The sequence below is a fragment of the Haliaeetus albicilla genome, chromosome 10 (assembly GCF_947461875.1).
Source record: "Haliaeetus albicilla chromosome 10, bHalAlb1.1, whole genome shotgun sequence".
Taxonomy (NCBI): domain Eukaryota; kingdom Metazoa; phylum Chordata; class Aves; order Accipitriformes; family Accipitridae; genus Haliaeetus; species Haliaeetus albicilla.
The window spans coordinates 25,165,215-25,189,822 of NC_091492.1; the positions used below are offsets into that span (position 1 = coordinate 25,165,215).

General features: G+C 57.8%; 5 protein-coding genes across 10 annotated transcripts in view; 3 read left to right on the forward strand and 2 right to left on the reverse strand.

Moving 5' to 3' along the window:
• The window catches only part of MRPS21 (mitochondrial ribosomal protein S21), an 88,427-nt gene that overhangs the window by 58,820 nt on the left and 4,999 nt on the right, over positions 1-24,608 (forward strand). The gene's annotated exons all lie outside the window — the stretch shown is intronic.
• Positions 9,596-10,940, reverse strand: LOC104317880 (M1-specific T cell receptor beta chain-like; the record flags this gene model as incomplete). The annotated part of the gene is made up of 4 exons (XM_069795497.1): positions 10,898-10,940; positions 10,410-10,781; positions 10,025-10,333; positions 9,596-9,684 (listed from the first exon to the last, which is right to left on the reverse strand). Coding segments are annotated over exons 1-4 (813 nt in total), but the record flags the coding sequence as incomplete, so codon positions are not given.
• Positions 12,075-14,154, forward strand: LOC138687541 (immunoglobulin gamma-1 heavy chain-like). The gene is made up of 3 exons (XM_069795498.1): positions 12,075-12,660; positions 12,825-13,148; positions 13,766-14,154. Exons 1-3 carry the CDS (start codon positions 12,348-12,350, stop codon positions 14,152-14,154), a joined length of 1,026 nt encoding a protein of 341 aa, XP_069651599.1. The 5' UTR covers positions 12,075-12,347.
• On the forward strand, positions 15,215-19,877 carry APH1A (aph-1 homolog A, gamma-secretase subunit). Its single transcript, XM_069794280.1, has 7 exons — positions 15,215-15,351; positions 17,189-17,359; positions 17,609-17,682; positions 17,924-18,046; positions 18,216-18,343; positions 18,754-18,877; positions 19,163-19,877. The coding sequence occupies exons 1-7, from the start codon at positions 15,239-15,241 to the stop codon at positions 19,225-19,227; spliced, it is 798 nt and encodes a 265-aa protein (XP_069650381.1). The 5' UTR covers positions 15,215-15,238; the 3' UTR covers positions 19,228-19,877.
• CA14 (carbonic anhydrase 14) lies at positions 20,107-24,112 on the reverse strand. Of its 6 annotated transcripts, none has more exons than XM_069794276.1 (11): positions 23,953-24,066; positions 23,746-23,766; positions 22,760-22,933; positions 22,522-22,664; positions 21,455-21,550; positions 21,302-21,368; positions 21,016-21,173; positions 20,781-20,907; positions 20,644-20,664; positions 20,470-20,554; positions 20,107-20,332 (listed from the first exon to the last, which is right to left on the reverse strand). In XM_069794276.1, exons 1-11 carry the CDS (start codon positions 24,002-24,004, stop codon positions 20,251-20,253), a joined length of 1,026 nt encoding a protein of 341 aa, XP_069650377.1. In that variant the 5' UTR covers positions 24,005-24,066; the 3' UTR covers positions 20,107-20,250. The 6 variants fall into 6 exon arrangements, with proteins under 6 accessions (XP_069650377.1, XP_069650375.1, XP_069650378.1 ...); XM_069794274.1 differs by having other exon boundaries at positions 21,455-21,577; XM_069794277.1 differs by having other exon boundaries at positions 21,455-21,567; positions 23,953-24,047.

Here is a 24,608-nt window from a genome sequence, read left to right on the forward strand (position 1 = left end):
GCTGCCTGGGTTGAGGGCTGAGTTTGCTCATGAGCAGCGATGGCAGCATGCTGGGGTGGTGCAGGAGGCTGTTACCGCTGCAGAAATCAAAGTGAATCTGTTGCCCAGGAGCAGCTGCCAGGGTTATCTCTGCTCTTAGTCGGTCTCAGTAACCTTTCCCACACAGCAAGACATGATTTCAGATGGTAATGAGAACCACCAGGGGCAGAACAGCTCCAGAATAATGTCTTTTAACTCTACTTTTAATCTTGTCTTACGTTTTACACCAAAGCATCGCTGAATTTATAGTGGTCAGACCTATTGGGTGTTAGGGCATGTATTTCCTACAGGTAAGTCACATTTGTATTGGATGCTCCCGATGTGGTTCAGACAGAACTGTTTTCATCTGAGAGGGTCTCCAGAGGCTCCTCTAAATTTGGTGAAGAGATGGGGTACAACTTTCTTCCCATTGATGCTAAGGGGGGTCGGGGGCCCTTGTGCTCTGTGCACATCATCCAACTCTAGGTGAGATGAGTCCCACCCTTCTATCATGACATTACTATTGCACATCTTTTCCCCTCTGAACAGTCAAATGTATTTCAAATAATCCCAGTAACTCAGATAAATGGACTGCTGCTGCTTTGCTCCCATGTCCTGCCTGAGCACCCCGGGGCGGCTGTAACCAGCCCCTCCAGTTCCTGTTCAGCCACAATTCGGCAATTCCTCTTCCTTTGTTAAGCAGCATCTCCCCAGACCCCAGATCCATTTTCCTATAGGTATTTCTGCAAAGCTCCAATGCCATGAGGACCTCAGGCTGCAGCGGCCCCTCGGTTTCCCTCTGCTGTGCGTGGCAGCCTTGAGCTTTTAGCTTCAATTAAAGATTGAGGGGTGCTGGTGGCAGCATGGGGAGGTGGGGTGGGCTCAGTGTCCCTCGGGGGTTATTTGTAATTGCAGAGGGTTTGATTCAGTGGCTTCTCGGTGCCTTTGCATTGGCCTTTATGGGCAAAGCCTGATCTCCCTGCCTGGCGGAGACTGGATGGAGACCTCCCAGCATCCTTTCCATCCCTGGTTCTTCCAACTTGCTCATGCAACTTGCATAAAATGATAAAAAAAAAAAAAAAAGCAAGAATTACTCACTGAAACGAGATGCGTAGTCATATAAAAACTCTGTTATCTCCTCGTCTCCTCCTATCTCAGCATTCCCTAAAAACAAACAAAAAACAAACAGTTCATCGTCTGGCGCTCTGAGTAAGCAGAGACATCGAGCCGACTGGATAGTTTCACATTAATAATTTCATTGATTTATTGGCGCTTTGTGCAAAACCTGTTCCCTGGTGGGAGTAATGGATTTGCAATCTGGCCCAGAATTAAATCAGAGACTTCACAACAAAGGGTATCATGTTGCAGACCGGACCAGAGCTCATCCCAGGTGGTTTTTTTTTTCCTTTATTTTGGGTGCAGGTGTGCCAGGAGAGGGATATGCAGTAATGGGGTTGCAGCCCTTCAGCCGCGTTCCTGCACCCCATACCCCAAATTTATTTTGGGATGGATCTCAAAGCTCTGCTTGTGCATTTTGAGCTGCTCCTTAGCCACTGACCTTGCTGCTTTATTCCTCGTGTGCCTTTTGCTGTGAAATTGCTGAAGGCTCAGAAAAGAGACTTGCGTTTCCTTAGGGTTGAGTCACTATAAATAGATTTCTGAGTTGTATGATGTTGTCAAAGTAATTTCAAGTTTCTCATTTCCCATTTCCAAATACAAGGTTCAATGTGTTTTCTTTTTTTGGGGGTCTTATAAAGCAGATTGGAAATATTAATATTATAATACTTGTATAGTCGTACAATAATATCAGATACTCATACAATAATATAACATACTAATATTTTAGTATATAGCCATATACACTCATATTATTAGATAATATTAATTCATCTTATTCTAGATAATAAATATTAATGTTGTAAGTTACACTATTAATAACTTTGATGATGCCATTAGTCATGCCTGGGGCCAGCCGTAGCTCCTATAATTAGATCATATTAATTAATATTATTATATATAGTATTATGTGTAATATTAATGTTATATGTTATACTATTAATAACTTTAATGATGCCGTTAGTTGTGCCTGGGGTCAGCTGTAGCTCTGGCTGCCCCTCTCTAAAACTTTCCACTGTTTCCTAACATAGCCCCAGGTTTCTCAGCACCAGCAGCTGGAAGCCTGGATCCAAAAACTCTCATCGTTGGGCAATTATCTGAAAAGAATGACCCAGCATACAGATTTCTGCGCAGGCATCAAAGCCCTAGGGTAGGAGCCTGGGGTCTGCGGGTCGTGGCACAGTGCAGCCTCCTCTGTCGCTCAGCAAAACACCTCAACCCATCCTATTTTTGGGGACACTTGGACCAAAATGGGGACCTGCATGGCATAGCGTACATCCATCCACCCCCACGCCTTCCCATGCTCGCCCTTCAAAAAATATTCTGTCCTTTTTGGCTCCAGGAGCGTAAACTCCAGCTCTCAGGGCACTTTATCCCATGCGCAAAGATTCTGAGAAAGTTATTCCAAGTTGTGTTTACACTGGAGCCCTGCTAAGGATAATAGAGGAGTTGTATCACCCCGAAGATCTTCCATCTGGAAATCCCCCCACTCCGCAACCGCCTTTAACCCCTTGCATGACGTTTCATGTTTGGCTTCGTCCCTTTGGCATGGTAGAGGAGGAGGAAGGCTCTCTACGGCTGGCGGTCACAGCAGAGCTGCGGGCAGCTGCTGGTTTCCAGTTCTCTGCCCCTCTGCTGGCACTGCCCGTTATCTCATGCACCCAGAAGTGTTACCAATTGCATGTGTCTTCATCCGAAATCAGCTTCAGGTTCCTGCCTCAAGCCTTGGGCGCTGTAAGCACTGTAGTTTTCCTCCTTCAATTGCCCCTGACTTTGGTCTCCCCACGTTGCTTAAGTGCCCACCAAATACTTAGGAAATCCTGTTTGGTGGTTTTGGTTGGGTTTTTTGGTTTTTTTTTAATTCCCTTGCCTGTATCTGTCTCTCTTAATAGCTCCCAGCTGTATATTGCAAACTACTTTGAATGCAATATGGAAAACATTAATTATCAGACTCTGTTCTGCAAGCACACACTATATCCTGCAAGCACAGCCTGGATTCTCCAAGCACACGCTTTACTGTAACTTTTAGCAATTGCATCATGTTTTCCCCTGGGGTTTTTTTGCTACTGACCCCCCCATCCCCAAGCAAACACCCCAAGACCTTTCAGGCTCCAAGACCCCACCCCAAGAGCCATGCAGCATCCCAGAAGTGTAGAAATAATTTGAGCCCAGCACTTAGTAGCATGATAAAATTAAATTGCAAGCTGGAAAACCAGAGAAACATATTTACCCAGTAAAAAATGAAGAACCAAGAGTGCTGCAATTAAAAAGTTTGTCATCCTATGTTTCGGTGTCGTCCACCGGTGCGGCTCGGCGCTGCTGCTGGGGAATTTCTTGAGATGTCCCAGCAGAGGCAGGAAATGACTCTTGCGAGGGCTGGACCGAGCAGCCCCCACACACTGAGAAAATAAAAGTTTTTCTGCAGTTTGCCAAGCGGTGCGATGCCGGGCTGGGCTAGAGGGTGTCCTATACGGGCTGGGAGATGTGCAGTGCCTGTGATGCTGCTCCAGCGATGGAAGATTTTCCCTTTGCAAACACTTTTCCGATGGCTGAGTTGCAAATCTTGGGAAGTTATTCCCCAGGGAGGGTTAGCACCGCTGGATGGGCTCGCAAATAGAAGGAGGATGGTTTTGATTATAACAGGAGTTATTAATAGCAAATCTTTCTTGCAGAGAAGGCAGCGATTAAGAGGCAAAAGGCAGAAATAACAACTAGGAGCCAGATTCAGTTCCTGACTTCCCTTAAAATCTTGGGGGATTTTTTTTCTTGGCTTCATTTCACCTTCTCATGCCTCAGTTTTTTTATCAGTAAGAAGAAACACAAACAGTTGCAGTCTTATTTTATTTTATAGTGGCTAGAAATACCCCAGGTTGGGATGCTTTAGGAGCTACATTTGGTGTTTACGGTTGGCTCCTGCTACTGCATCCGGAGGGTGTGATGCCTCGGTACAGAGCTATAACGGCTGCTTATTTTCCTCTCTTCTCTAAAAATAAAAGCAAAATAGGAAAACATTCCTTGGAAGAGAAATGGGGAGGAAAACAAAATTTAGCTCTTCTGCTTTGTGGGGAAAAGCTGATACCAGTGCAGAAGGCCTTCTCTGAAGAGATGCCAACGTGATGCTGGTGGAAACTGGTGTTAACAGGGGTGTGAAGCGAAAGGGGAATAGAAGGAGCAGGAGGTAAATCAGGTGTGACCAAGTGGTGTAAAATCAGTTCCTGAGCAGCACATGGTGGGGGCTGCTCACCACCCCAGGTTTGCTGTTGGGGGGAGGTGCTGGAATCGCTGTGACTTTATTGCTTATGCAGCAATAAAAATCCGTTTTTGTGGTGAAAAAACCCACACATTCACCCAAGACGGTTTCCTCTCCCAACTGGTCTCTTGAGCGCGATGGGCAATGATGTATTTTGGTGGCTCTTGGCTGTGTTGTGGGAGACAGACGTTAGCAAACTGGGAAAGAGCAAGAGAAGCCTGAGAAAGTAAAGAGAGGAGCTCTATTTTGAGGTATGATGAGAAGAAATTAATAATTGGGAAGATTCACCTGGAAAGAGAACCCTTCCCAGATGGGAGGGAAGTTGAAGATGGGACAGCCTTGGGAGGAGGTGCAGACTGTGCTCTCACCTTGTCTTTATCCACCATCACTGGAGGAATGTTCTCCCCATCTTAAAAATCTTTTCCCAGCCCTAAATTTCAGGTTTTTTCCAGCAAAATGCCTGGAGGACGATGCTGCCCTGCCACAGACCTGGGGGCTGCTTCCACCCCACCCTCCCTCAGTGGGTGGCTGCCCCTGCAGGATGTGGGCTCAGGAGTTTCCTCTCGCAGATGAGAAAACGGAAGCGAGTTTTTCAGCGGGGTTGAGGGAGTTTAATGGCAAACAGCTGTGTTGAGCTAAGACTAAGATGGGGGGGCGCACAGGCTGCAGGCAGGGGTGGAGAAGCACCAGCTGTGGTGGGATGGGTGCAGGCATCCACGGGGCAGCCACCCGGCGAGAGCAGCGGCAGCCAATATTTGTTTCATCCTTATATTAACAATTTTTAGCCGAGAATTGGTATCAATTTTAAGCCAAGGGTTGCTGTCAATTTTAAGCCAAGGATTGCTATCGATTTTAAGGCAAGGATTGCTACTGATTTTAAGGCAAGGAGTGCTATCAATTTTAAGCCAAGGACTGCTATTGATTTTAAGCCGAGGACTTCCAAAGGCAGATTTTTTTTCGACTAAGAGGGGACCCAACTGAAGAGCTTTCCAAGCGCATCCCAAAAACAGCTTGCAGCCTCCCAGGGCTGTTCATGCTTTGCCAGAATGACTTTTCCCATCCATAGGGAGCTGTGTGGCAAAGGGTTAAGCGCAGAGGAATGCCGAGTGGCCGAGCAGGCAGGAAACTAATATCTCCAGACCCTCCCCTTGACCCACAAAAAGAACATCAAAACTCAAAATCTCAACGCAAGCAGAAATCTGGCCTCGTCGGTACGAATCCCACCAGGGCCGGAGCTGCCAGCTCAGCCAGGAGACTCTTGGGTAGCGTGGGGAGATGTCAAGCTGTGAGAGAGTTAAAATATTGTGGTTTTAAAGTGATGGGGGAGGAAAAGGGCAAGGAAGGTTTATGAGGATGGTGGTGGCTTTTATTAGATGAGCGGATGGAGTTGGACGGACCAACCTCTTGGCATGCAAACTTGGAGTCTGAACTCAAAGGGATTTGCTGGCTTGGGGCTGAGAACAGCTCCTTGTGGTTGGACATGATGATGCAAAACTTGAAAAAACTTGGGGGGGGGGGATGGGGGGAGAGGTGTGGTACCTGCAACGTGGAGATGCTGCTAAGGGAGCTGGATAAAATGCACTACAAAGTGATGCAAGGGGGCAAATCAACCCTTTGCACCAAACTCTGCTGTTCTTGTGTGGCTGCGAGCACACCGATGTGCACCTGGAGCATCCCCAGCAGCGTCCCGCGTCTTCATGATGTGAGGGACGATCCTTGGGTATTGGGGACCACTGGGGAAATGTGGGTGCAGATTTTGAATTGTATTTCTGGCTGGAAAATGAAAATGCTCTATTTTTATTCAGTTTTTTTCCTTTCATGTTTGTTCTTACTTACTTTTCATGTCTCACAACGCAGAGCAAAAACATCGCCCAAAGAGCAGCCAAAAAAAGCAGCCAAACCGTCTTTTCAGTCTCCGATCCCATGCTCCTTTCCCAAAACCTAATTCCTATTTTGCGCAATCTCTGTACTTTTACGTCTCTTTTTTTTAATTATTAAAGCGTACGTGCTGAAATCAAACCGTAAAAGGTCCTGCAGCGAGGGAGCAGTGTGGGAGCATTGCATTTCACGTGGGAAAACTCAATGTGCGAGCCAAAAAAAAAAAGGCTTTTCCAGAAAGGGATGGCAAAGGCAGCTCTCACTCCTCACAATGCTGAAGGTGCTGCATCCCGGGGATGCTCTAAGCATCCTGGCACGGTGAAGCCTGGCAGCGGTCAGAGGCTTGCAGCATGACTGTGAGTTTTACGTTGAGGACGAAGGTGCGAATGAGATCACTGCCATTCCTGGCTCTCGGGTACATTGCGTCATTTCCCAGCTTTAATAGGCGGAAGCAAAACTTGAAGGGAAATTAAAAAAATGCAGCCGGTAAATAGGACTCTTCCCTTAACAATGACTCGTGCCCAAGCAGATGACGGCAGGATTCCTGCGGAAGTGGCTGCAGGGGACATTGTTTGGTGTTTTCCCTGCCCAAGATGACGACGAGATGGATGAAGGAAACCCAAAAAATCCCTTCCCCCATGGCACTCAATGCTGCGGGGTTTCCACCGCTCCCTGAGGTGCCGTGTGCCAGCCAAGAGGTAGGTGGGATGAGCTGCTCTTCCCACAGGAATCCTCTGAGGAACGGAGGGGCTTTTCTACTGAACAGGCTGTTCTCATTGTTCCATGTGGTTTTCTACTCTAAATAACACTTTCCTGCCCTTCCCAGCCCTTTTTTTAAACAGTGGCTGCTTGGGCTGGCTGCTGCCAGCTGGGGTGTGTGGCTCTGCCAGAGAGACTGGGAAATAATAATGTGATACTTTAGATACTTTGAAATGAAGAAAAAAAAAGCACTTTCAAACAGTATTTCTTAAAAAAAAATTAAATTATATTAATGTAAAATAAAATAAAATAAAATAAAATAAAATAAAAACATGTTCCTGGTTTTCACAGTTGGCGCCCGCTATGCATCAGGGCGGCAGCTCGCTCTTCCTCTGGGCATCGTCCTCACGCGCAGCTCCTGGGGGCTCTCAGCACAGCTGAAACATGAGGGATTTATAACCCCGTGCTGTCCCACCACCAGTTTTAGGCTGAGATGGGTGCTGCAACCGGTCCTTGCTCTCACCGGCCATGGGATGCTGCGGGAGGTGATGCTGGGTGGCCCGTCCCAGAATCACGGCTCCAAGACACTCATTTTCCAAACGTTGTCCTTTATTTTTTCCTGCCTTAATTAGACCCAGCTCAGCTGCGTGAACCCCCCAGGTGCATCCGAGGGCTCTGAGCAATGGGGGGTGCTTCCCATCCCTCCCCTCCCCTCTGAAATACCCCTCCAGCCACAGCACCGACTGAAATAGGGCGGGCAGTATGAATTGCACCCAAGCACCCATCGATTCCCAACCCCAGAGGCGTTATCCGTGGAGTCACCGAGCAGCCGGGAAGATCAGGAGCATCCTTGGAGCAAGGAGAGGGGTTGCCTGTCATGTGTCATGTCTTTTACTGCTCCATGAGCAAAATAAGGAAGGAAGGGGCTGTATTACAGCTTTGCTTAATTCTCTAACTTATAAAACCCTTTTTTTCCTGTTTAACAGCAGTTTCGGATGGCTGCTACACAAGGTACCACAGAGCATAAGCTGATATAAATCCGAGAGCTCAGTTTCTTAGCCAGGAATCAGGAATTTTATTGTTTTTATGCCATGTCTCCTTGCTATTGAGCATACACACCCCCACCCCCACCCCTGTGCTTACAGCTTTCCTCTTCCTCCTCCTCCAAGCCAAGGAGAGAAACCCAGCAGGAAAAAAAGCAAAGGTTATTTCCCTACCCAGCCCCACTGCTCTGGAAGAGGAAAAATGGGATCATGGAGCTGCTGGTGATGCTCCGGCTGCCCAAACTGGCCGTGCAGGGTCTGGCCACCACAGCACTAGATGGGGGTGACACCGAGCTGGCTGGTCCCATCCCACCTTGCTCTGAGCACTTGGCAGCTACCCAGGGGGTTTGCATTTTTTCTCCGGAGCGCTGGTGTGCTTATGAGCTGGTAAGCCACTGAAATAAGCTTTCCGGGCGGTTTGTGTGTGACACCGTCTACGAGCGGCTGTGAAATTTGCTTTCGAGATTATAAATGAATAAAAAAAATTCTGCTAAAAACCCTCCTCAAGTGGCTAGGAAATATCTGAAGGGAATTTTCCTGGGGCTGGTGCTCGTATCCTATCAGAGAAGACGACGCTAAAAAATTTCTCCTGGCTTTTGCAAAGCTCCTGCAACTTTGCAAGCTATTCACGGGGCAAATTTGCAACTTGGTGACAGAGGTTTGTGAGCTGTGGCTGACAAGGGGCCACGCCCGCCTGGCTCCCATCACACAGACTCTCACAATTTTCCCATTTCTCTTGGGTTTTAACGCATTTGCAGTCAGGGGTTTTGGCCGAGCGGGGCAGGGGCATTTCAGCGCCTCGCCGGCAAGGATCCTTCTGCAAGAGAAAGTGAGAAGTGGCGTTATTAAAATCTCGTTTTACATTTGAGGCCAAAAAAAAGCTTTGAGTATTTTTAGCTCCCCAGGGTGATGCTGGGGCAGGTAATGCTGGGGGCCAGTGCCAGTGATGGCAAAAGTTGGTCCCTCTGAGTTGGAAAATGAAATATTTTGTGTCTAATGAAGTCTTGTGCCCAATTTTGATGCCTTTTGAAGCAGCTGGGCTGCTCCTGCCATGCAAAGGGCTGGGGTTCAGGCTGGGGAGCTGTGGTGCTCCCCCATAGAGGGGTTTATTTTTTGTGGGATGGGGGAGCACCCAGCGCCTGGGTGTTCCCCGCTCATGGTGCTGGCAGCTGGACCCGAGTGCGAGCTGATACCCGGACAAGATTTACCCTCGGCTTTTGGGCGACCCGAGCAGCCACCTGCGCTTTGGGAGTTGCTCCAGCCAGCAGCCCAGCGATGCAGCAGCAGCGTTCACACCACCAACACCAGCCAAAAATTAATTTTCTCACCAGACTGGTGGGTTTTGTTCCCCCAGTGAAACTCCTGAGGCAATTTTGAATCTGAGGGTGTTGGAGTTTGACCAGAGCAGTGTTACGATGCTATAAATAAATGAATTTATTTCAGGGTGGGGGTTGAGGAAGCAGTTTTACCTCCTGGGTGGTTCTCCTGGGTGTATGTGTGGGTGGCTGGAGGAGACGAGGAGAGAGCCGGGGCGAAGGGGCTGCAAGGGGTGCGGGGCTGGGGGGTGGGGGGTGTCACCTCTGGTCAGACGCCGTCTGCAGAGCAGGATGGTCAGCTGGAGCAGGAAAAGGAGGGAGACGCAGGACAGCCCCAGCGCCAGCGGCCAGGAAGGCCGTGCTTCTGCAGGGGGGGGAAAGGAGAGTTAATAGAGGGGGGGACAATGGGGATTTGGTGACTCAGGAGAGCCTGAAATGAGGGGCCAGGGCTGAGCACCCCCCAAAACGAGGGGGTCAGGGCTTTGCGGGGTGTCAGGGAGCATGTGCCGGTTTAAAGCCTTTCAGTGCAGGGGGATCCCAGCGAAAAGATGGAGGGGGGGGCACAAGGGATTTCCAAATATGTCTCAAAGAGGAAGAATTGGGGTGTAGGGATTTCCTGAATGGGGAAAGGCTGGAAGAATTGGGATGCAGGGGGTGGATGGAGGCTGGGATCTGCAGGAGGGGGTCAGGGATGGACTAATTACCCTCCCTGGGTCCTTTAGTGATGGCGACGCTGATGGTCTTGCCCGTGCCGTTTTCTAGGGCTGTGCACACCGCAGCCCCATCCCACCACTCGGCCGAGACCCAGGTGATGCTCCAGGCCCTGAGGACGCCATCCTGGTCCACGGTGGCTGCTGTCACCGGTGTCACCTCCCCACCGGGCTGCCAGCGCACGGTGTCCCAGCCCGGAGGGAGGTCATGGAGGTGGCAGAGCAGGGGGATGCTGGCCAGGGGCTGCCTGGGCTCCTCCGCATCAACGGGCACCAGGATGGAGAGCTTGGGCTCAGAGGCATCTGAAGAAGAAAACAGGAGTGCCATAAACCTCCCCAGGGCTGTCCCCAGCCGCCGGGTGACCTGCTGGACACTCACTGGTGACGACAAGCCTGGTCCCATCCCCAAAGAGGGTGTAGAAGTTGGAGAAGCTGCAGTAATAAACCCCGGAATCCTCCCTCTGCACGGAGCTGATGGTGAAGGAAAAACTCCCCCGTGTTTCACTCCTCCCAGAGTATTTTCCCCCTGGAGAGGGGTAGTTCAAGTTCCGGTAAATCCAGTACAAACTGCCGTCCGGCTTCTCCTTGTACCAGTTCACGTACTGGCTGTGGGCCGAGATGCGACAGCTCAGCTCCGCCATCTCTCCAGGGAGCACCCAGAGCTGCCTGGGACTTTGCTGGACGTTTCTCCCCTCTGCTGAGGTGCGTCCTGCAGGAGAGGAGCAGCTTTGAGGTGGATTTTCTGCACTTCAGGCTTTCTAACAGATTGCATTAAAAATGATCTGGGGCAAAAAAAACCCTAAAAAACCCCTACCCCGCTTCAGCAAATCCCGCCCGAGTTGGGGTATTTCTGGAGCGGGCACGTACCTGGCAGGAGGAGCAGGAGGGTCCTCAGGAGCCCGTAGGACATGCTGGCCAAAACCCTTTTGCAGGGGAGATTTTCTCTCTGTCTGTCTGGGGAGATTTTCTCTCCCTCCCAGGCTGGTGGGGGCTCTGAGGGACGAGCCTCCCCTCCAGCAGAGGGGATTGGCAACTGCACGCCCTGGGCGTGCTCAGACGCTCAGAGGAGGCACCCCAGGAGCTGGCCCTGGCCCAGCCAGGATGGGGGGGTCCCCCACATGTCTGTCCCCCGTCCCGTATCCCCCACACACTTGGGGATGGTGCAGCCTCGGCCGCCTCCGTGGGTGGCGGAAATTGGGTGGAAACTGTTGTCTGCTGACAGGACCCTTTTGGGCTGGGTTTGGTGCAGGGTGATGCTGGGGGGGGCAGGCTGAGGGTCCCAGGGACCAGCACATCCTCCAGCCTGGGGGTTTATTTGGGGTTTGGGAGTCCGGGGGGGCAGGAGGGGGGGAATTTGGGGAGGGAACGGTGGAGGGAATTTGGGGAGGGAACGGTGGAGACAATTTGGGGAGGGAACCACGTGCCCTGGTCTCGCTTGCAAAATTGAATTTTAGCTCCAGCTCTGTGTTGCAATGGGGCTTTTCATCGCCCTGCCTGTCTCTCCAAGGAGCCCCAGGCTTTGTCGTCCCCTGGTTTTCTGCTCTCCGAGGCAAATGTTTTGCTCACTGGGGCTGGATTTCCCCCAGCTGCCATGTGGGAGCCGCCGGGAATTGCCCCCGGAGCACGGCATCGGCCGACAAGAGGAGTGCATGTAATTCATGCAATCTATAATATGTATCTTCTGCCTTTCAGCAGCAGCTGGAGGCTTTGCTCGAGCTGGAGATGGCTGCAGTCGGCCTCACTGCTGCGTTTTGTCACTTCCACACGGTTTATTGACACCAACCACCTTCCCTCCCACCCCCAGCAGTGGGGGTTTGTGATGTTTTTTGGCACCGGTTTGGCCGAGGGCTTGGTGTGCCGAACTGCAGCAGGAAAGGCGGTGGCAGGCCTGGGGGCTGGGAATGGCTTTGCAGTTTTTAGTCCCTTTGAAGGACCTTTTTCTGGGGGGGTGGGGGAGCAGCTGGGGGGTGGCAGGGGGAGACTCTCCATCAGATGCTGTTGGGTACTGCCCAAAGTCCAGATGGGATTTCTGTGATTTCAGCATGTTTGGGACCCAGCCGGGGTCAGGAGCATGGACCCAGCCCCAGTCTGCTCCTGGCTGAGACCATCTCCATCCCCTAGCATCCCCAAAATGCTTAAACCCCCGCCAAGTTCCCCACTCCCAGCCTGGTCCCAGGCACCACCCAGCTCAGGAGCTGCAGCATCTCATGTGGGTTTTTCATCCAGAAATTATTTTCTCTCTGTTTTGGAGGTTTCAGAGGGGGGTTCAGCATGCCTTTGCCTCAGAGCGTCACCCGGACGGGTTTATTCCCCCTGAATGCTCCAAAAACCCCCAAGTTTTGCTCAGAGGCTTGGAAACCAGGGTGGGGGCAAGGGTGGCTGGCACGCTCCTCCTGCCAGGGATGCTCTGGGATGCGGCGCATGGCTGAGCGGATGTTGCGTCCCCGATGACGAAGCCAGCAGGGTGAGGGGAGGGAGCCACTGCCCTGGGCCCCCGCGGTTTTGGCAGCAGTGGCAGCTCTGCAAAGGGCTCGGCCCCGGGGAGGAGCTGGCCCCTCCATTGCGGTGCCAGCCTCTGATGGCAGCCGGGGGCTCACTGTCCCCCGTGGGGCTGCTGTGGCTCTGCCTGGGTGGGTGATGGCGGCAGGGGGGCTGAGATTGGTGGAGGGTGGCCAGGCCCTGGTTTGAGGAGATTTCTGGGCTTTTTGGAGCAACTGGCTGCTGGGGGGGTGGGAGGGTGGTGGTGTTACAGTGGGGCTGGAGGGCAGAATGAGCCCTCGGTTGGTGCCCGCAGCCCCGGCAGCGCTGCTGAGGCTGCACCAGCCCCAGTCCATCCTGGTTGTGGAGCCTGGAGCATCAGTGGAGATTGGTTGCAAGTTTGATGAGGACCCGGAGACAAAATTTGCTCTGTCCTGGTACTGGCGCAGCAAGGATGGTCCTGACCTGCTCCTGGATGGTGAGAGTGGGATGAAGGGGAGGTTCTCCTGCACGTACGGGAGGAACAATCTCACCCTGCACATTGCCAGTGCTCAGCCTGACGACACCAGCCTCTACCTGTGTGCCTGCCTCCACATTAATTACTGGGTTTTTGGCAGCGGCACCACGCTGCTGGTGGGAGGTAGGACCGCAGCTTCACCCCGATGGCCCCCATGTGACCCCCATGTCCCCTATCCCCTGCTGTCCCCCACTGTCCTGTCCTGTCAGCCTCCAGCATCCTCCTCTGTCCCCCTCCATCTCCTGTGTCCCCCTCTGTCCCCATCCACCACCTCTTGTCCCTCTGCACCCCTCTCCATTGCCGTCATCCCTGTCCATCCCTTTCCATCACCTTCATCCCCCTCCATCCCTCTCCATCGCCCTTGATCCCCTCCATCCCTTTCCATCCCCTCCACCGCCTTCATTCCCCTCCATCTCCTGTGTCCCCCTCCATCACCATCCACCACCCCTTGTCCCTCTGCACCCCTGTCCATCCCTCTCCATCCCTCCTCAATCCCTTCCATCCCCTCCATATCTCTCCATCCCCTCCATCCCTCTACATCACCTTCATCCCTCTCTGTCCCTCTCCATCTCCTGCATCCCCATCCATCCCCATCCACCACCCCTTGTCCCTCTCCATCCATCTCCATCCCCTTCTTCCCCCTCTATCCCCTCTCCATCCCCTTCCATCCCCTCCACCCCCCTCCATCCCGGGTCCGTGCCTGCATCAGACCCTGCTGCAGCCCCCTCTTCTTGTTGCAGACAGCTGGAGGGCTGGGAGCTGGGTGCGGGTGCTGGCGCCCCGTGGTGCCCCCCAGGCCCCCCCCAGCCTGGTCTGTGCCGTGGGTGCTACCACCGGCCCTGTCCTTGTCTCCTGGCCGGGGGGGCCCAGGGGGGTGCTGGGGCTGGGGGGCGGCACGGGGCCGCTCGTCAGCCCCATGGGCATGGCCGGGGGGCCCGGGGGGCTCTGCGAGGTGAACTTCAACGCCTCCAGGCCCCCTGTCCACAGGAGCGTGGAGCTGCACGGGGCCACAGGTGAGTACAGGGGAACCCCCGCTGAGCTGGTCACCCCTGGGGAAACTGAGGCAGTGGGGATGGCTTGGCCCCAGGGTGGGGGGATGGTGGAGGCCGTTGGGGGTCTGGGGGAGTGACGACAAATGGTGGGACGAGCCAGCCCCTCTCCCCCAGGCAGCTGCATGATCCCCGGCACCTGGGTCCTGGCCGGGGCTGGGGTGCTGCTGCTGCTCAGCCTCTGCCTCAGTATCCGCCACCTCCGCCGCCCCACGCTGATGGGTAAGGAGCCCGGCACGGGCAGGGGGTGGCCTGCCACCATGTCCCCCGCTGTTCCCCAGTGTCCTGTCCATCTCACTGTGACCCCTCCACCCCCATGCCCTTCCATCCCCGACCCCCCTCCATCATCCCTCATCCTGCCCCATCCCCCTCGGTCCCCCTGGGTCCCCTCCATCCCCATGCTGGGTACACCTCTCCCTGCTCTGTCCCCTCCAGGCCACCAGCCCAGCACCCCGCTGCCACCAGTGTCACGGGAGGATGAGGTGAGGCCGTGCGGCCCCCCAGCTGCCCCCCTGGCCGGGCTGGGGCATCTGGGCTGGCGGGGAGGCAGCGTCCCTCTGTCCCTCTGCTCAGGGACAGCAGGTGACAGGGGACGGTCGCAGCCCTGCCGGTGCCAGATGGGGGAACTGGGGGTGCGGGGGAGGCATCGTCCCCCACAGGGAGGGCTGACGTACGCCCAGCTGAGCTTCGCCGCCCCGGCAGGGCCCACGCCATGACCCGCAGCCGGACATGGTGACGACCCCAAGCCCAGAGCTTGTCCATCTGTGCCTGAAGCCCCCGGCATCACCCTGCGAGCCCCCCCCCCGCACCCCCGCTTTGCCGAAGAGAAGGAAATAAAGAGCTTCGGGCTTTGGCAGCCTCCTGGGGCGATGGCACCGCGTGCCCAGCGGGTCCCCCAGCCCAGGGTCTGTGCCCAGGTCCCGGGGGTCTCCGGGGGGTCGCACAGGCCTCGCCCACCCTCTGGCTTGGAGGGCTTTGTGGGGTGCAGAGGGCCCCCCCGTTCCCCCCTTCTGCCTCCGGGAGGATCCCCGGGGCTGGTCCTACCCCCCCCCGCAACTCCTGCGGCGCGGCCTCCCGCCAGCAAGGGGGCGCTGTCCCCGGTCCCCCGAGGACTACAGCTCCCGGCGTGCCCCGCGCCGCCCCGCCCCGCCCCGCCCCGCCGCCATGGGGGCCGCCGTCTTCTTCGGCTGCGCCGGTATCGCCTTCGGGCCGGCGCTCGCCCTCGTTCTTCTGACGGTGGCGGCGGAGCCGTTGCGGGTCATCGTCCTGGTGGCGGGGTGAGCCCGGGGGAGGGGGCTGGGCCCGCTGGGTGAGGGTCTGAGGGGGGCTTGAGGGCAGGCCTGAGGGGCCTGTGCTGCCGGGAGGGTGGCTGTGGGGCTGAGGGGACCGCTTCGGGGACAGCTGGGGGTCCGTGGGGGGCTTGGCAGCTTAGAGAGGGTAGATGGGGGTTCAGAGAGCATCGAGGGGGGCTGCGGGGTCCATTTTGGGGGCAGCTGGGGTGTCAGAGAGCATTGAGGGGGCAGTTCTGGGGCAGTTGGGGTGTTATGGGGGGTAGGCAGCTGTGAGGGGGCAGTGGAGGGGGCTGTGGGGGTGTTTCAGGAACAGCTGGGTGGTCAGAGATCGTTGAGGGGGGCACTGAGGACCATTCTGGGGCAGCTGGGGTGTCAGAGAGCATTGAGGGGGGCTGAGGTTGCCTTTTTGGGGGTAGCTGGGGTGTCAGAGAGCACTGAGGGGGGCTGAGGTTGCATTTTCGGGGGTAGCTGGGGTGTCAGAGAGCACTGAGGGGGGCCTGTGGTGGGAGTTCTGGGGCAGCTGGGGTGTCAGAGAGCATTGAGGGGGGCTGAGGGGGTAGTTCTGGGGCAGTTGGGGTGTTCTGGTGGGTAGGCAGCTCTGAGGGAGCTGTGGGGGAGGTTCTGAGGCAGATGAGGGGTGGTCTGGGGCAGGGCAGGCAGTAGCAGGGGGGTGAGGTGTCAATAGGGGGCTGATGAGGCAGGCAGGATCGAGGTGGTCTAGGAGGCAGCTGGAGAAGTTGGGGGGGGCAGTTCTGGGGTGGCTTGTGAGGCCACGGGGGGGTTGGCAGCTTCAAGAGGGTAGATGGGGGGGCTAAGTGAGTCTGGGGGACAGGCAGCACTGGAGAGGGCTTAGGGGTGTCTGAGAGGTGCAGGCCAAGGCAGCATGCAGAGGGGCTGAAGGGGAGATCTTGAGGCAGTTGAGGAGGTCTGGGGTGGGTGAAGCAGTGCCCTGGGGTCAGTTCTGGGGAGTCTGGGGACAAGCTGGACCTGGACGGAGGGAGCCTGAGGAAGATTTGGGAAATCACCTGCATAGGTGGGATGGGGCTATGATTTTGTAGGGGGTGGGAAGGGCTGTCCCCATATCTGGGTCACCCTGCTTTGGGGTCTCCCAACAGCCAGCTTAAAGACGACATCCCAGCGGAGGCAAAACACCCGGAGGCTGCAGCCTCATCTCTGCCTGAGCTCAGCAGCCCCCTGCCTGGATCACAGGAGCCGTTCCTGCCTCTAACCATGCAGCTGCTGCTGTGCCAGGCGCCATGCCAGGGGCAGTCCTGGCACCATGGTCCCTCGTGTGTCTCGCAGGCATGGGCTTTATGCTGGCCGGGGAGGAAACAAAGCCAAAAACCTTCCTCGTGCTGGGACAGCCACAGCTGGGAGCAGCGACACACCAGATGTTAAGTGTTCATCTCATTCCTCCTGCGCCTGGTCGGTCCCCAGGATCATAACTCCGGCCCCATGTGTCAGCGTGGGGGATTTGCTGGTTTAAAAAGGGGAGCGGCTCTCAGCAGCCATGTCCCGCCACGCTTGGGCAGACCCTTGTTTAACCTTCAAGGGGCGAAGCACTGAACATCCTTCCCTGCTTTGCAGGGCAGCAGCTTCCCTCCAAGCAAGTCATCGTGGCTCTGAGAAAGGAGGATTTCAGCTTCTGAATCTGTTTGGTTTTCAGCCGTATGCTTCTTTTTGCATGCCCTCCTCATGTGACAGTGACCAGGCAGCCCATGAATACGTGACCTGGAACCCGGGCAAACCAAGCAAGCAGCTTGGCACATGTTTGTGGTATTCTGAGCTCTGGAGCCTGAGTTTGGTGTTCCTCTCTCCCCAGGGCATTTTTCTGGCTGGTGTCACTGCTCCTGGCGTCTCTGATCTGGTTCATTTCGGTCCATCTCAGCGACCGGGAGGATGCCAAGCTGCAGTATGGCCTCCTCATCTTCGGTGCTGCCGTCTCCGTCCTGCTGCAGGAGGCTTTCAGATTTGCCTACTTCAAGCTGCTGAAGTAAGAGCCTGTCCGAGGGTGGCCTGTGCGCGCCCCGTGGGACTGGGTGACTTGTTCTGGTACCTGCAGTCAGTGTCCAACCTCCGGTCTTTCTCTGGGGAACCCCACAAAGTATCTTCCTCGTTAGATCCCGGGAGAGAGCTGTTCCTCCTCGCCCCAGGCTCGTTTATAACCATCCCTTCCCCTCTCCCGTATGACGAGGCCCCTATTCTGAACCAGCCGCTCACACTTTCTTTCCTGCCTGAGCAGGAAAGCGGATGAAGGCCTGGCAACAATCAGCGAGGATGGCCGGTCCCCCATCTCCCTCAGGCAGATGGCTTACGGTGAGCACGAACCTGGGCAGGGCTGGGGCTGTTGCTGACCTCCCCATGCTCTTCTGGGGCTGCCTGGCAGTGGGATGCTCAGGTATCAACAACCAATGGCAGTGTTGATGAGCCTGCTGGGCTAATGCAGCCTTCCCAACTCCTTCCTGCTTTTCCCTGGGCCCACACGCCAAGTCTGGGGCTCATGGTGGAGGTAGCACAGCCACAATCACTTTTGGCTGACTCCTTTCTCCCTTTGTAGTCTCAGGCCTGTCCTTTGGCATCATCAGTGGCGTGTTTTCCGTCATTAACATCTTGGCAGACTCCATTGGGCCAGGCATCGTTGGGATCCATGGGGACTCACCATACTACTTCATCACATCTGGTGAGGCTGGGGGCCAGCATGTGCTGCGGGACATGGGCTCGGGGCCGGGATGCTGTGACAGCGCCGGTTAGAGCCGGAGTCCAGCCCTGGCGTGTGGCCCTTCACCGAGGTGAGGAGGAGGTAGGTGATGACAAGGTCTGAGGGGGTCTGTGTTGCTCTCTTCCCCCAGCATTCCTCACCATGGCCCTCGTCTTGCTCCACACCTTCTGGGGAGTGATCTTCTTCGACGCCTGTGAAAAACGCCGCTACTGGTGCCTGGGGCTGGTGGTTGCCAGTCACCTCCTCACCTCGGGGCTGGTGAGTTTGATGAGCCAGAGCCAAACGAATCTGCACTGCAAGCTATCCCCAAAGTAAAGGGGCCATGGCTATCATCAGACATCCGTCTGGGCATGGGGAGGGGGATGCAGGGACACCTGCTGCTCTTTCAGACTCCCTAAATCCCCGCCTCTGAGCTGTGGGGTGAGCCACGGCCCTCTTGGGCACCTCCTGCTTGTTGGGGTGCGCTTGGCAGAAGGAGGGTTAACGAAGGACTGGGGATGGGATGGAGGATTAGCCACTAAGCTGCTGGTGGGAAATCACTCAACAGGAGTTTAAGCCAGGCTTACCGGAGCTCTGCTCTGCTTGGAGGGTCCCATTTCCTTGGGGGGGGCTGTGGGGGTGGCTGGCAGGTGGTGACATTCCTAACATGGCTTTCTCTGTTCCCCCAGACGTTCCTGAACCCCTGGTATGAAGCCAGCCTGGTCCCTATCTTCATCATCACCCTCTGCACGGGCCTCTGGGCCTTCTTCACTGCTGGGGGGTCCTTCCGCAACATCCTCAAGTGCCTCTCCTGTAAGTGGGGTGATGGGGGGCTCCAGTGCAACACAGGGGGCTTTGCTGGTGGGTCTCTATCCCCTTTTAGGTGTTGGGGGGAGTTGGACAAAGGTGCAGGGGGGCCCAGAGCTGCTGGGATGGGGGAGGATGGGTCTTGTCTGTAACCGTTTCCCTGTTGTCGAACAGGGGCCTGCGTCTCCTGGCTAACGGGGGCTCCTGTGAACCCGCAAACAGGCCCCGCACCCCCAAAACAACCCTGCTCCCCTGCCATGCTCACCCTCTCCCCCTTTTCTGCCCCCCCAGGTAAGCAGGAGGACGACAGCAGAGTGATGATGTACTCCGCACTGCAGGTGCCTTTCGAGGACTGAGCGGTGGGCGCAGCCCTGCCTGCTCCTGCTGCCTGCACTGCCTGTGCTGCTGCCGTACCCAAGTGCCCTCTTTTCGGCAGCTGGAAGATCACGATGCTGCCTTTGCCTCTGCGGTTTGCTCCTCTGGTGCTGCCGCCTGGCCTGCCCCTGGCCCCTCTCCGTGACACAAGAGGTGGCTCTGTGTCCTGTCCCGCTCCAGAGGGGATTTTCGGGGTCTGACTGGTGCTCGTGAGCAACCCTGTTAGCTTTGTTAGTGAATTCTGTTAGACTTTTTTCCTTACAGGGTATGGCTGCAGGGGGAGTGCAGGGGAGGCAGGAGCCAGGGGCCAGGTGCCCTGTGGTACAGCTGGGCTTGGGGGGCTCAGGGCAGGACATCCTCCTTCCCTCAACATTTTCTTCCCCCCAGCCTGCCACTGAGGGACGCCCCTGCCCTCGGTGCAGCCCTGGCCCAACGTGGCCTCCTGCCATTCGCCTGCGGAAGCAGGGTGGTGCTCTCAGGGCTGGGGGAGCCAGGATGGGGGGTACTCTACCCCCTTCACCCCCTTTTTGCTCCCTGCCAGGTCATGTCTGGGGGCACTCATTACCCTGCTGTGCAACTGGGAGGGGGGGTAAATTATTTTTTCGATTCAAAGTAAAACCCTTTTAATAGATCAATGAGTACCACGGCACTGAGGCGACTTCTGTCATGGGGACAGGGTGAGGTAGCGGGGGGAAGAGAAGGGTCGGTTTCCCCCCAGCTTGCTCTGCTCCCAGCTCCTGTCCCAGCTTTGCGGGGAGCACCCAGGTGTTCCTGGTTTCTCGGGGCTGACAGGATCCAGCCCCAAAGCCCATCAGTGAACAGCCCCGTTCCCTCCCCAGCAAAGAGCCACCAGTGCCATGGAGTGGGAAAGGGGCTTTATTTCCAGTGAGGCCGGGGCAAGAGCCACCACTGCCATCAGGCTGAGTCCCAGCCAGCTCTTCTGACAGGTGTGGAGGGCTGGGGGGTGGTAGGGGTCCGTCACAGCCCTATCTGGGGTGGGGGGTTCAAGGGCGAGGGCCGTCGTCAGAGTGGGTGCGGTGGGAGGAGGCTTTGAACACCACATCCTGGTCCTGTGCCCTCCTTGCTCTGCCTCACAGGGGGAGAAGGGCTGAGGTGAGGGCGACCCTCCCCTGTGGGGGTCCAGACCCTCTGATTTGGGGGGTCTGGGCTCCCTGCTGCAACGGGGGGGGGGGTGGTCCCTCCTTAGGGTGGGGGCCTCTCACCGCATCCTCTTGGCCACAAAGTGGATGGCGAGGAAGAGCCCGAGGCAGCTGGAGACTGCACCGAAGATGATGGCAATGACTTCACCTACGTGATGTAGCAGGGGGCTCAGGGGGGACCAGGGTGGGGGGGTGAACCCCCCATCCCAGCCCCGCCTGCCCCCAGCCGGGCTGTACCTGTGGAATACCCCTTGGGCCCTGCAAGAGAAGAGCCGGGGGGCTCAGCGCCGCAGCCTCGCACCCAGCCAGGGCTCTGGGAGCCATTTGGGGGGGGGCCCTCCCCCCCACCCCCCCTGCCTCAAGCTGGTTCTCACCCCTGGGGAAGGATGACAGCACCAGCCGTTGGTTGAGCTCCTGTGGGACCCGAAAATTATCCACCAGGCGCTGGGGCTCTGGCTCGGCCGCTGTTGTGGTGTAAAGGGTTCCCTGGAGCTGCTCCAGCTGAAACAGGGAGAGGGGGGGAGCGCTGGGGCTGTCATCGTGTGTCTGTCTGTTGTGTCCCGTCCCCCCCACCAAAACCAGGGGCTTTCACCCCAAAGCAGGTCCTACCTGGGCCAGGCTGATGCGGACAGGTTGCTGGAAGAGGGTCCAGAGGACGCTCTGGAAGCAGGGGGGGGTGGTGAGGGACCCGTTGTAGCGGTAGTAGAGGTCCAGGCGTGGGGGCAACAGGTCCTGCACGCTGAAGGAGGGGATGGCCGTTGTCTGCCCTAGGAGTGGGGGGGAAGCAGTTGCGGGGGGCATGGAAGGGGAGTTTGGGGTCATCCCCCTGCTGCCGCTACATGCTTTCCCTCCTGTCTCCCCTTGCCACCCCCTCGCTCGCACGCCAGTCGCTCACCTGCATAGCGGATGCTCCCGAGATGGCTCAGGATGTTGTTGTAGGTGGGGTGAGGGTCAGCACCCACCTGGGGGGAGCAAGGGCATGGGGTGGTGTGTGTGTCAGGGCTGGGGGGTTGGTGGGTGGGCAGGGGGTATTTTGGGGTCTGCATACCTCCAGGAGGATACCGAGCACAGCCAGCCCACCGGCGTGGTGCTGCGCCTCGCTGGCGTTGGTGTAGCGCTCCGCATCGTAGTGCACCACGTGCATCTGCGGGCAGAGTGGCTCTGCGCAGGGCTGGGGGGAGGGGACGGGCAGAGCAGGGACACCCCCCCCCCAACCCACACCTGCTGGGTTTCTGTCCCCCACCCACCCCCTTTCCCACACTCAGTTCCCACACCCGATCTCACGCTGCTGCCTGCACCCATCCCGGCACCTTCCGTGGTGTCTGGACCCGCTGCCTGCACCTGGACTTGCTGCCTGCACCCGTTCCCCGGTCCTGTCACCCAGTCCCATGCTTGTTCCTGCTCCCACTTTCCACTCCTGTTTCCCCTTCCTGCACCCATTTCCCACACCTGGACCCCTTTCTTGTGCGTTTTCCCATGCCTGCACCCAGACCCCTTCCTGCACCCATTCCTGTGCCAGGTCCTGCACCCAGACCCTTTCCCACACCATTCCTGTGCTGTTTCCCACCCCAAGGCCCATTTCCCACCACTATTTCCCTGCCCACTTCCTGTGCCCAGACCCATTTTCCATTCCCTGCACCCAGACCCTTTCCTGCACCCATTTTCCACCTCCAGACCCATTTCTTGCACCCATTTCCCTGCCTGTTTCCTGTGCCCGGACCTGTTTCCCACACCGGGGCCCCTTTCCTATTCCCTGACCTTGATTCCTGCACCCAGACCTGTTTCCCTCCCCCTTCCTCTGCCGTTTCCCACACCCAGACCCCTTCCCGTACCCATTTCCCTGCCTGTTTCCTGTGCCCAGACTCATTTCCCATTCCCTGCACTCAATTCCTGCTCCCAGCCCCCTTCCTGCCCCCATTTCCCACCTCACCCCCAGACCCATTTCCCACCCCATTCCCATGCTATTTCCTGCACCCAGGACCCTTCCCACACCCATTTCCCACCCCATTCCCATGCCATTTCCCACACCCGGCCCCTTTCCCAGGCTGGAGCCCCTTTTAGGACCCCCCCACTCCTTTGGGACCCCCCACCACTACCCTTATGGCCACCCTGTACCTCGGCAGGGGCACGGTGCCCATCGAGGAGGTGTTCGGCACCGCCAGCGTGGCCGGGCCGTCCCCAGTGGAAGTGGAGCTGAGCGGCGGCGAAGCTGCGTGGCAGCCCCTGTAGCCGCAGGGAGGGCGGCAGTGCCAGCACCGCTGGGGTGGGGGACACGGGGGGGTTCTTAGCCGGGGCTGTGACATGTGGGGAGCCCCCCCACTACCACCCCAGACCCCCCCCAGCACCCACTCACCGGTGTGGCCGTTGTTGGAGAGGGTGAAGGCCGGGGTGCCGGGTTGGCCCACGGGGCGGATGGGTGGCAGCGAGGGGTCTGGCTGCGCCCACTGCGTTCGGATGTCGATGGGTGACTGGGCTCGGCCCCCGCATGCCGGGTGCTCCTCGGGCCAGTGCTGCTGCCCGTGGGGGCCTGGGGGGACCCAGGCGTCTGGGTGGGCCCCCCACCGACCCCCCCCACTGTGGGGACAGTGCTTTACCCAGCACAGCCCCGTGACCCAAAATGCCCTCATTTCCCCCCAAACGAGGACACGGGTGACATTCCCAACATGCTCGTTAATCTTCTGGGGACATTTTTTTTTCCGGCTGGGGGAGCGGGGACAAAGCTGATACCACGGCGGGGGGGGGACACGGGACACCCATGGGGTCCCCATAGGCCGGGCGGGATGGGGCTTAGCCAGGATTTGGCCGGGGCCGGATCCTAATTGGATTTGGCAGCCAGAGCCTTATGTAAAGGAACACAATGGGACCATTGGAGCACGAGGGGGACTCGGGCATCCGGGGGGGCATGGGGGGGTAAGGGGGGGCTGCACCCATCCACCTCCCTCCCATTTGGGGGGACGCAGGTAGCCAGGGGGACCCAGGTGTCTTGGGGTGGGGTGGGGGGGCATGGGGGCTGTCACCCATCCATCTCCGTCCCATTTGGGGGGACTCAGGTGTCTGGGGGTGGGGAGCACAGGGGGGCACCCATCCACCTCCCTCCCATCTTAGGGGACCCAGGTGTGTGTGTGTGGGGGGGTGTGCATGGGGGGCTGTCACCCATCCACCTCCTTCCCATTTGGGGGGACCCAGGTGCCTGGGAGCAGGGGGTGGGGGGAGCATGGGGGGCTGTCACCCATCCAAGCCCCCTCCCTTCTGGGGGGAGCCGGGTGATGCCCCTTGGCTCTGGGGTGGTGGATTCGGGGGGAGTGGGGGGGTTCCAGGGTGGGGTGGGGCCCCACTCACCCTCATACGCCCAGTGGGGACCTGTTGGGGCGGCGAACAGAGGTGTTAGGGGGCCGGGGGTCAGGTGGCCCCCCCCCCCCCCCAGCCCTTCCCCGGGACCCCCTCCCCTGTGGGTGCTGGCGGCTGCACCCCAAAGCAGGTCCCGCTCCTGGGGGGGGGCGGGAACTGGGGTGAATGCCTGAAGAACTTGGGGGGGGGGGCACTCACCGGCGGGCAGGGCGGGGGCCAGGCCCCCCAGCAGCAGCAGGGCACGCAGCATGGCGGGGGGGGGCCGGGTGCCGCCGGTCCGGCCTTAAATACCCACCCGGGATGGCCCCCCCCGGGGGGACGGGGAGGGATGGAGGGTCCATCCCCGGGGCGTCGGGGCGTGCGGACGGGGGAGGCTGTGGGGCTGGGAGCTCTGGGCTTGTGGGGAGGGGCTGGGGGGACCCAGCGATGCTGTGGGGCTCCGGGGGGGGCTGTGAGCTGTGGGGGTGCTGTGGGGCTGGGGGCTATGGGGTTGTGGGGTGGAGGCCTCGGGGGAGGCTGTGGGGCTTGGCGACTGGGGGGGGCTGGGGGTGCTGTGGGGCTTGGGGGGGGCTGTGGGGCTGGGAGGTCTGGGGTTGTGGGGTGGGGGCCTGGGGGGGGGCTGGGGGTGCTGTGGGGTTTGGGGGGGGAGCTGTGGGGCTGGGAGGTCTGGGGTTGTGGGGTGCTGTGGGGTTTGGGGGGGCGTGTGGGGTGTGGGGCTCGGGGGGGGCTGTGAGCTGGGGGGGGCTGGGGGCTGTGGGGGGGCCCTGGGGGGGGCGGACCCTGCACGAGCTGCCCTCACCCCGCCCCCTTTCTAGCCCCGCCCCCTTTGCCGGTGTCCCCGCCGCCCTCCCCCC

What these genes read in the sequence shown, in the direction of transcription:
- APH1A (XM_069794280.1), top strand. Translation starts at nt 15,239, where the DNA reads ATGGGGGCCGCCGTCTTCTTCGGCTGCGCCGGTATCGCCTTCGGGCCG. An exon ending in CCTCAGGCAGATGGCTTACG is followed by an intron (nt 17,683 to 17,923) that starts GTGAGCACGAAC and finishes CTCCCTTTGTAG; the next exon opens with TCTCAGGCCTGTCCTTTGGC. An exon ending in ACCTCCTCACCTCGGGGCTG is followed by an intron (nt 18,344 to 18,753) that starts GTGAGTTTGATG and finishes CTGTTCCCCCAG; the next exon opens with ACGTTCCTGAACCCCTGGTA.
- CA14 (XM_069794272.1), bottom strand. Translation starts at nt 24,095, where the DNA reads ATGGACCCTCCATCCCTCCCCGTCCCCCCGGGGGGGGCCATCCCGGGT. An exon ending in GGCCCCCGCCCTGCCCGCCG is followed by an intron (nt 22,934 to 23,952) that starts GTGAGTGCCCCC and finishes GGGTCCCCCCAG; the next exon opens with GCCCCCACGGGCAGCAGCAC. An exon ending in GCTGTCATCCTTCCCCAGGG is followed by an intron (nt 20,665 to 20,780) that starts GTGAGAACCAGC and finishes CTTCTCTTGCAG; the next exon opens with GGCCCAAGGGGTATTCCACA.
- LOC138687541 (XM_069795498.1), top strand. Translation starts at nt 12,348, where the DNA reads ATGCTCCAAAAACCCCCAAGTTTTGCTCAGAGGCTTGGAAACCAGGGT. An exon ending in GCTGCTGTGGCTCTGCCTGG is followed by an intron (nt 12,661 to 12,824) that starts GTGGGTGATGGC and finishes TGGTGCCCGCAG; the next exon opens with CCCCGGCAGCGCTGCTGAGG. An exon ending in CACCACGCTGCTGGTGGGAG is followed by an intron (nt 13,149 to 13,765) that starts GTAGGACCGCAG and finishes TTCTTGTTGCAG; the next exon opens with ACAGCTGGAGGGCTGGGAGC.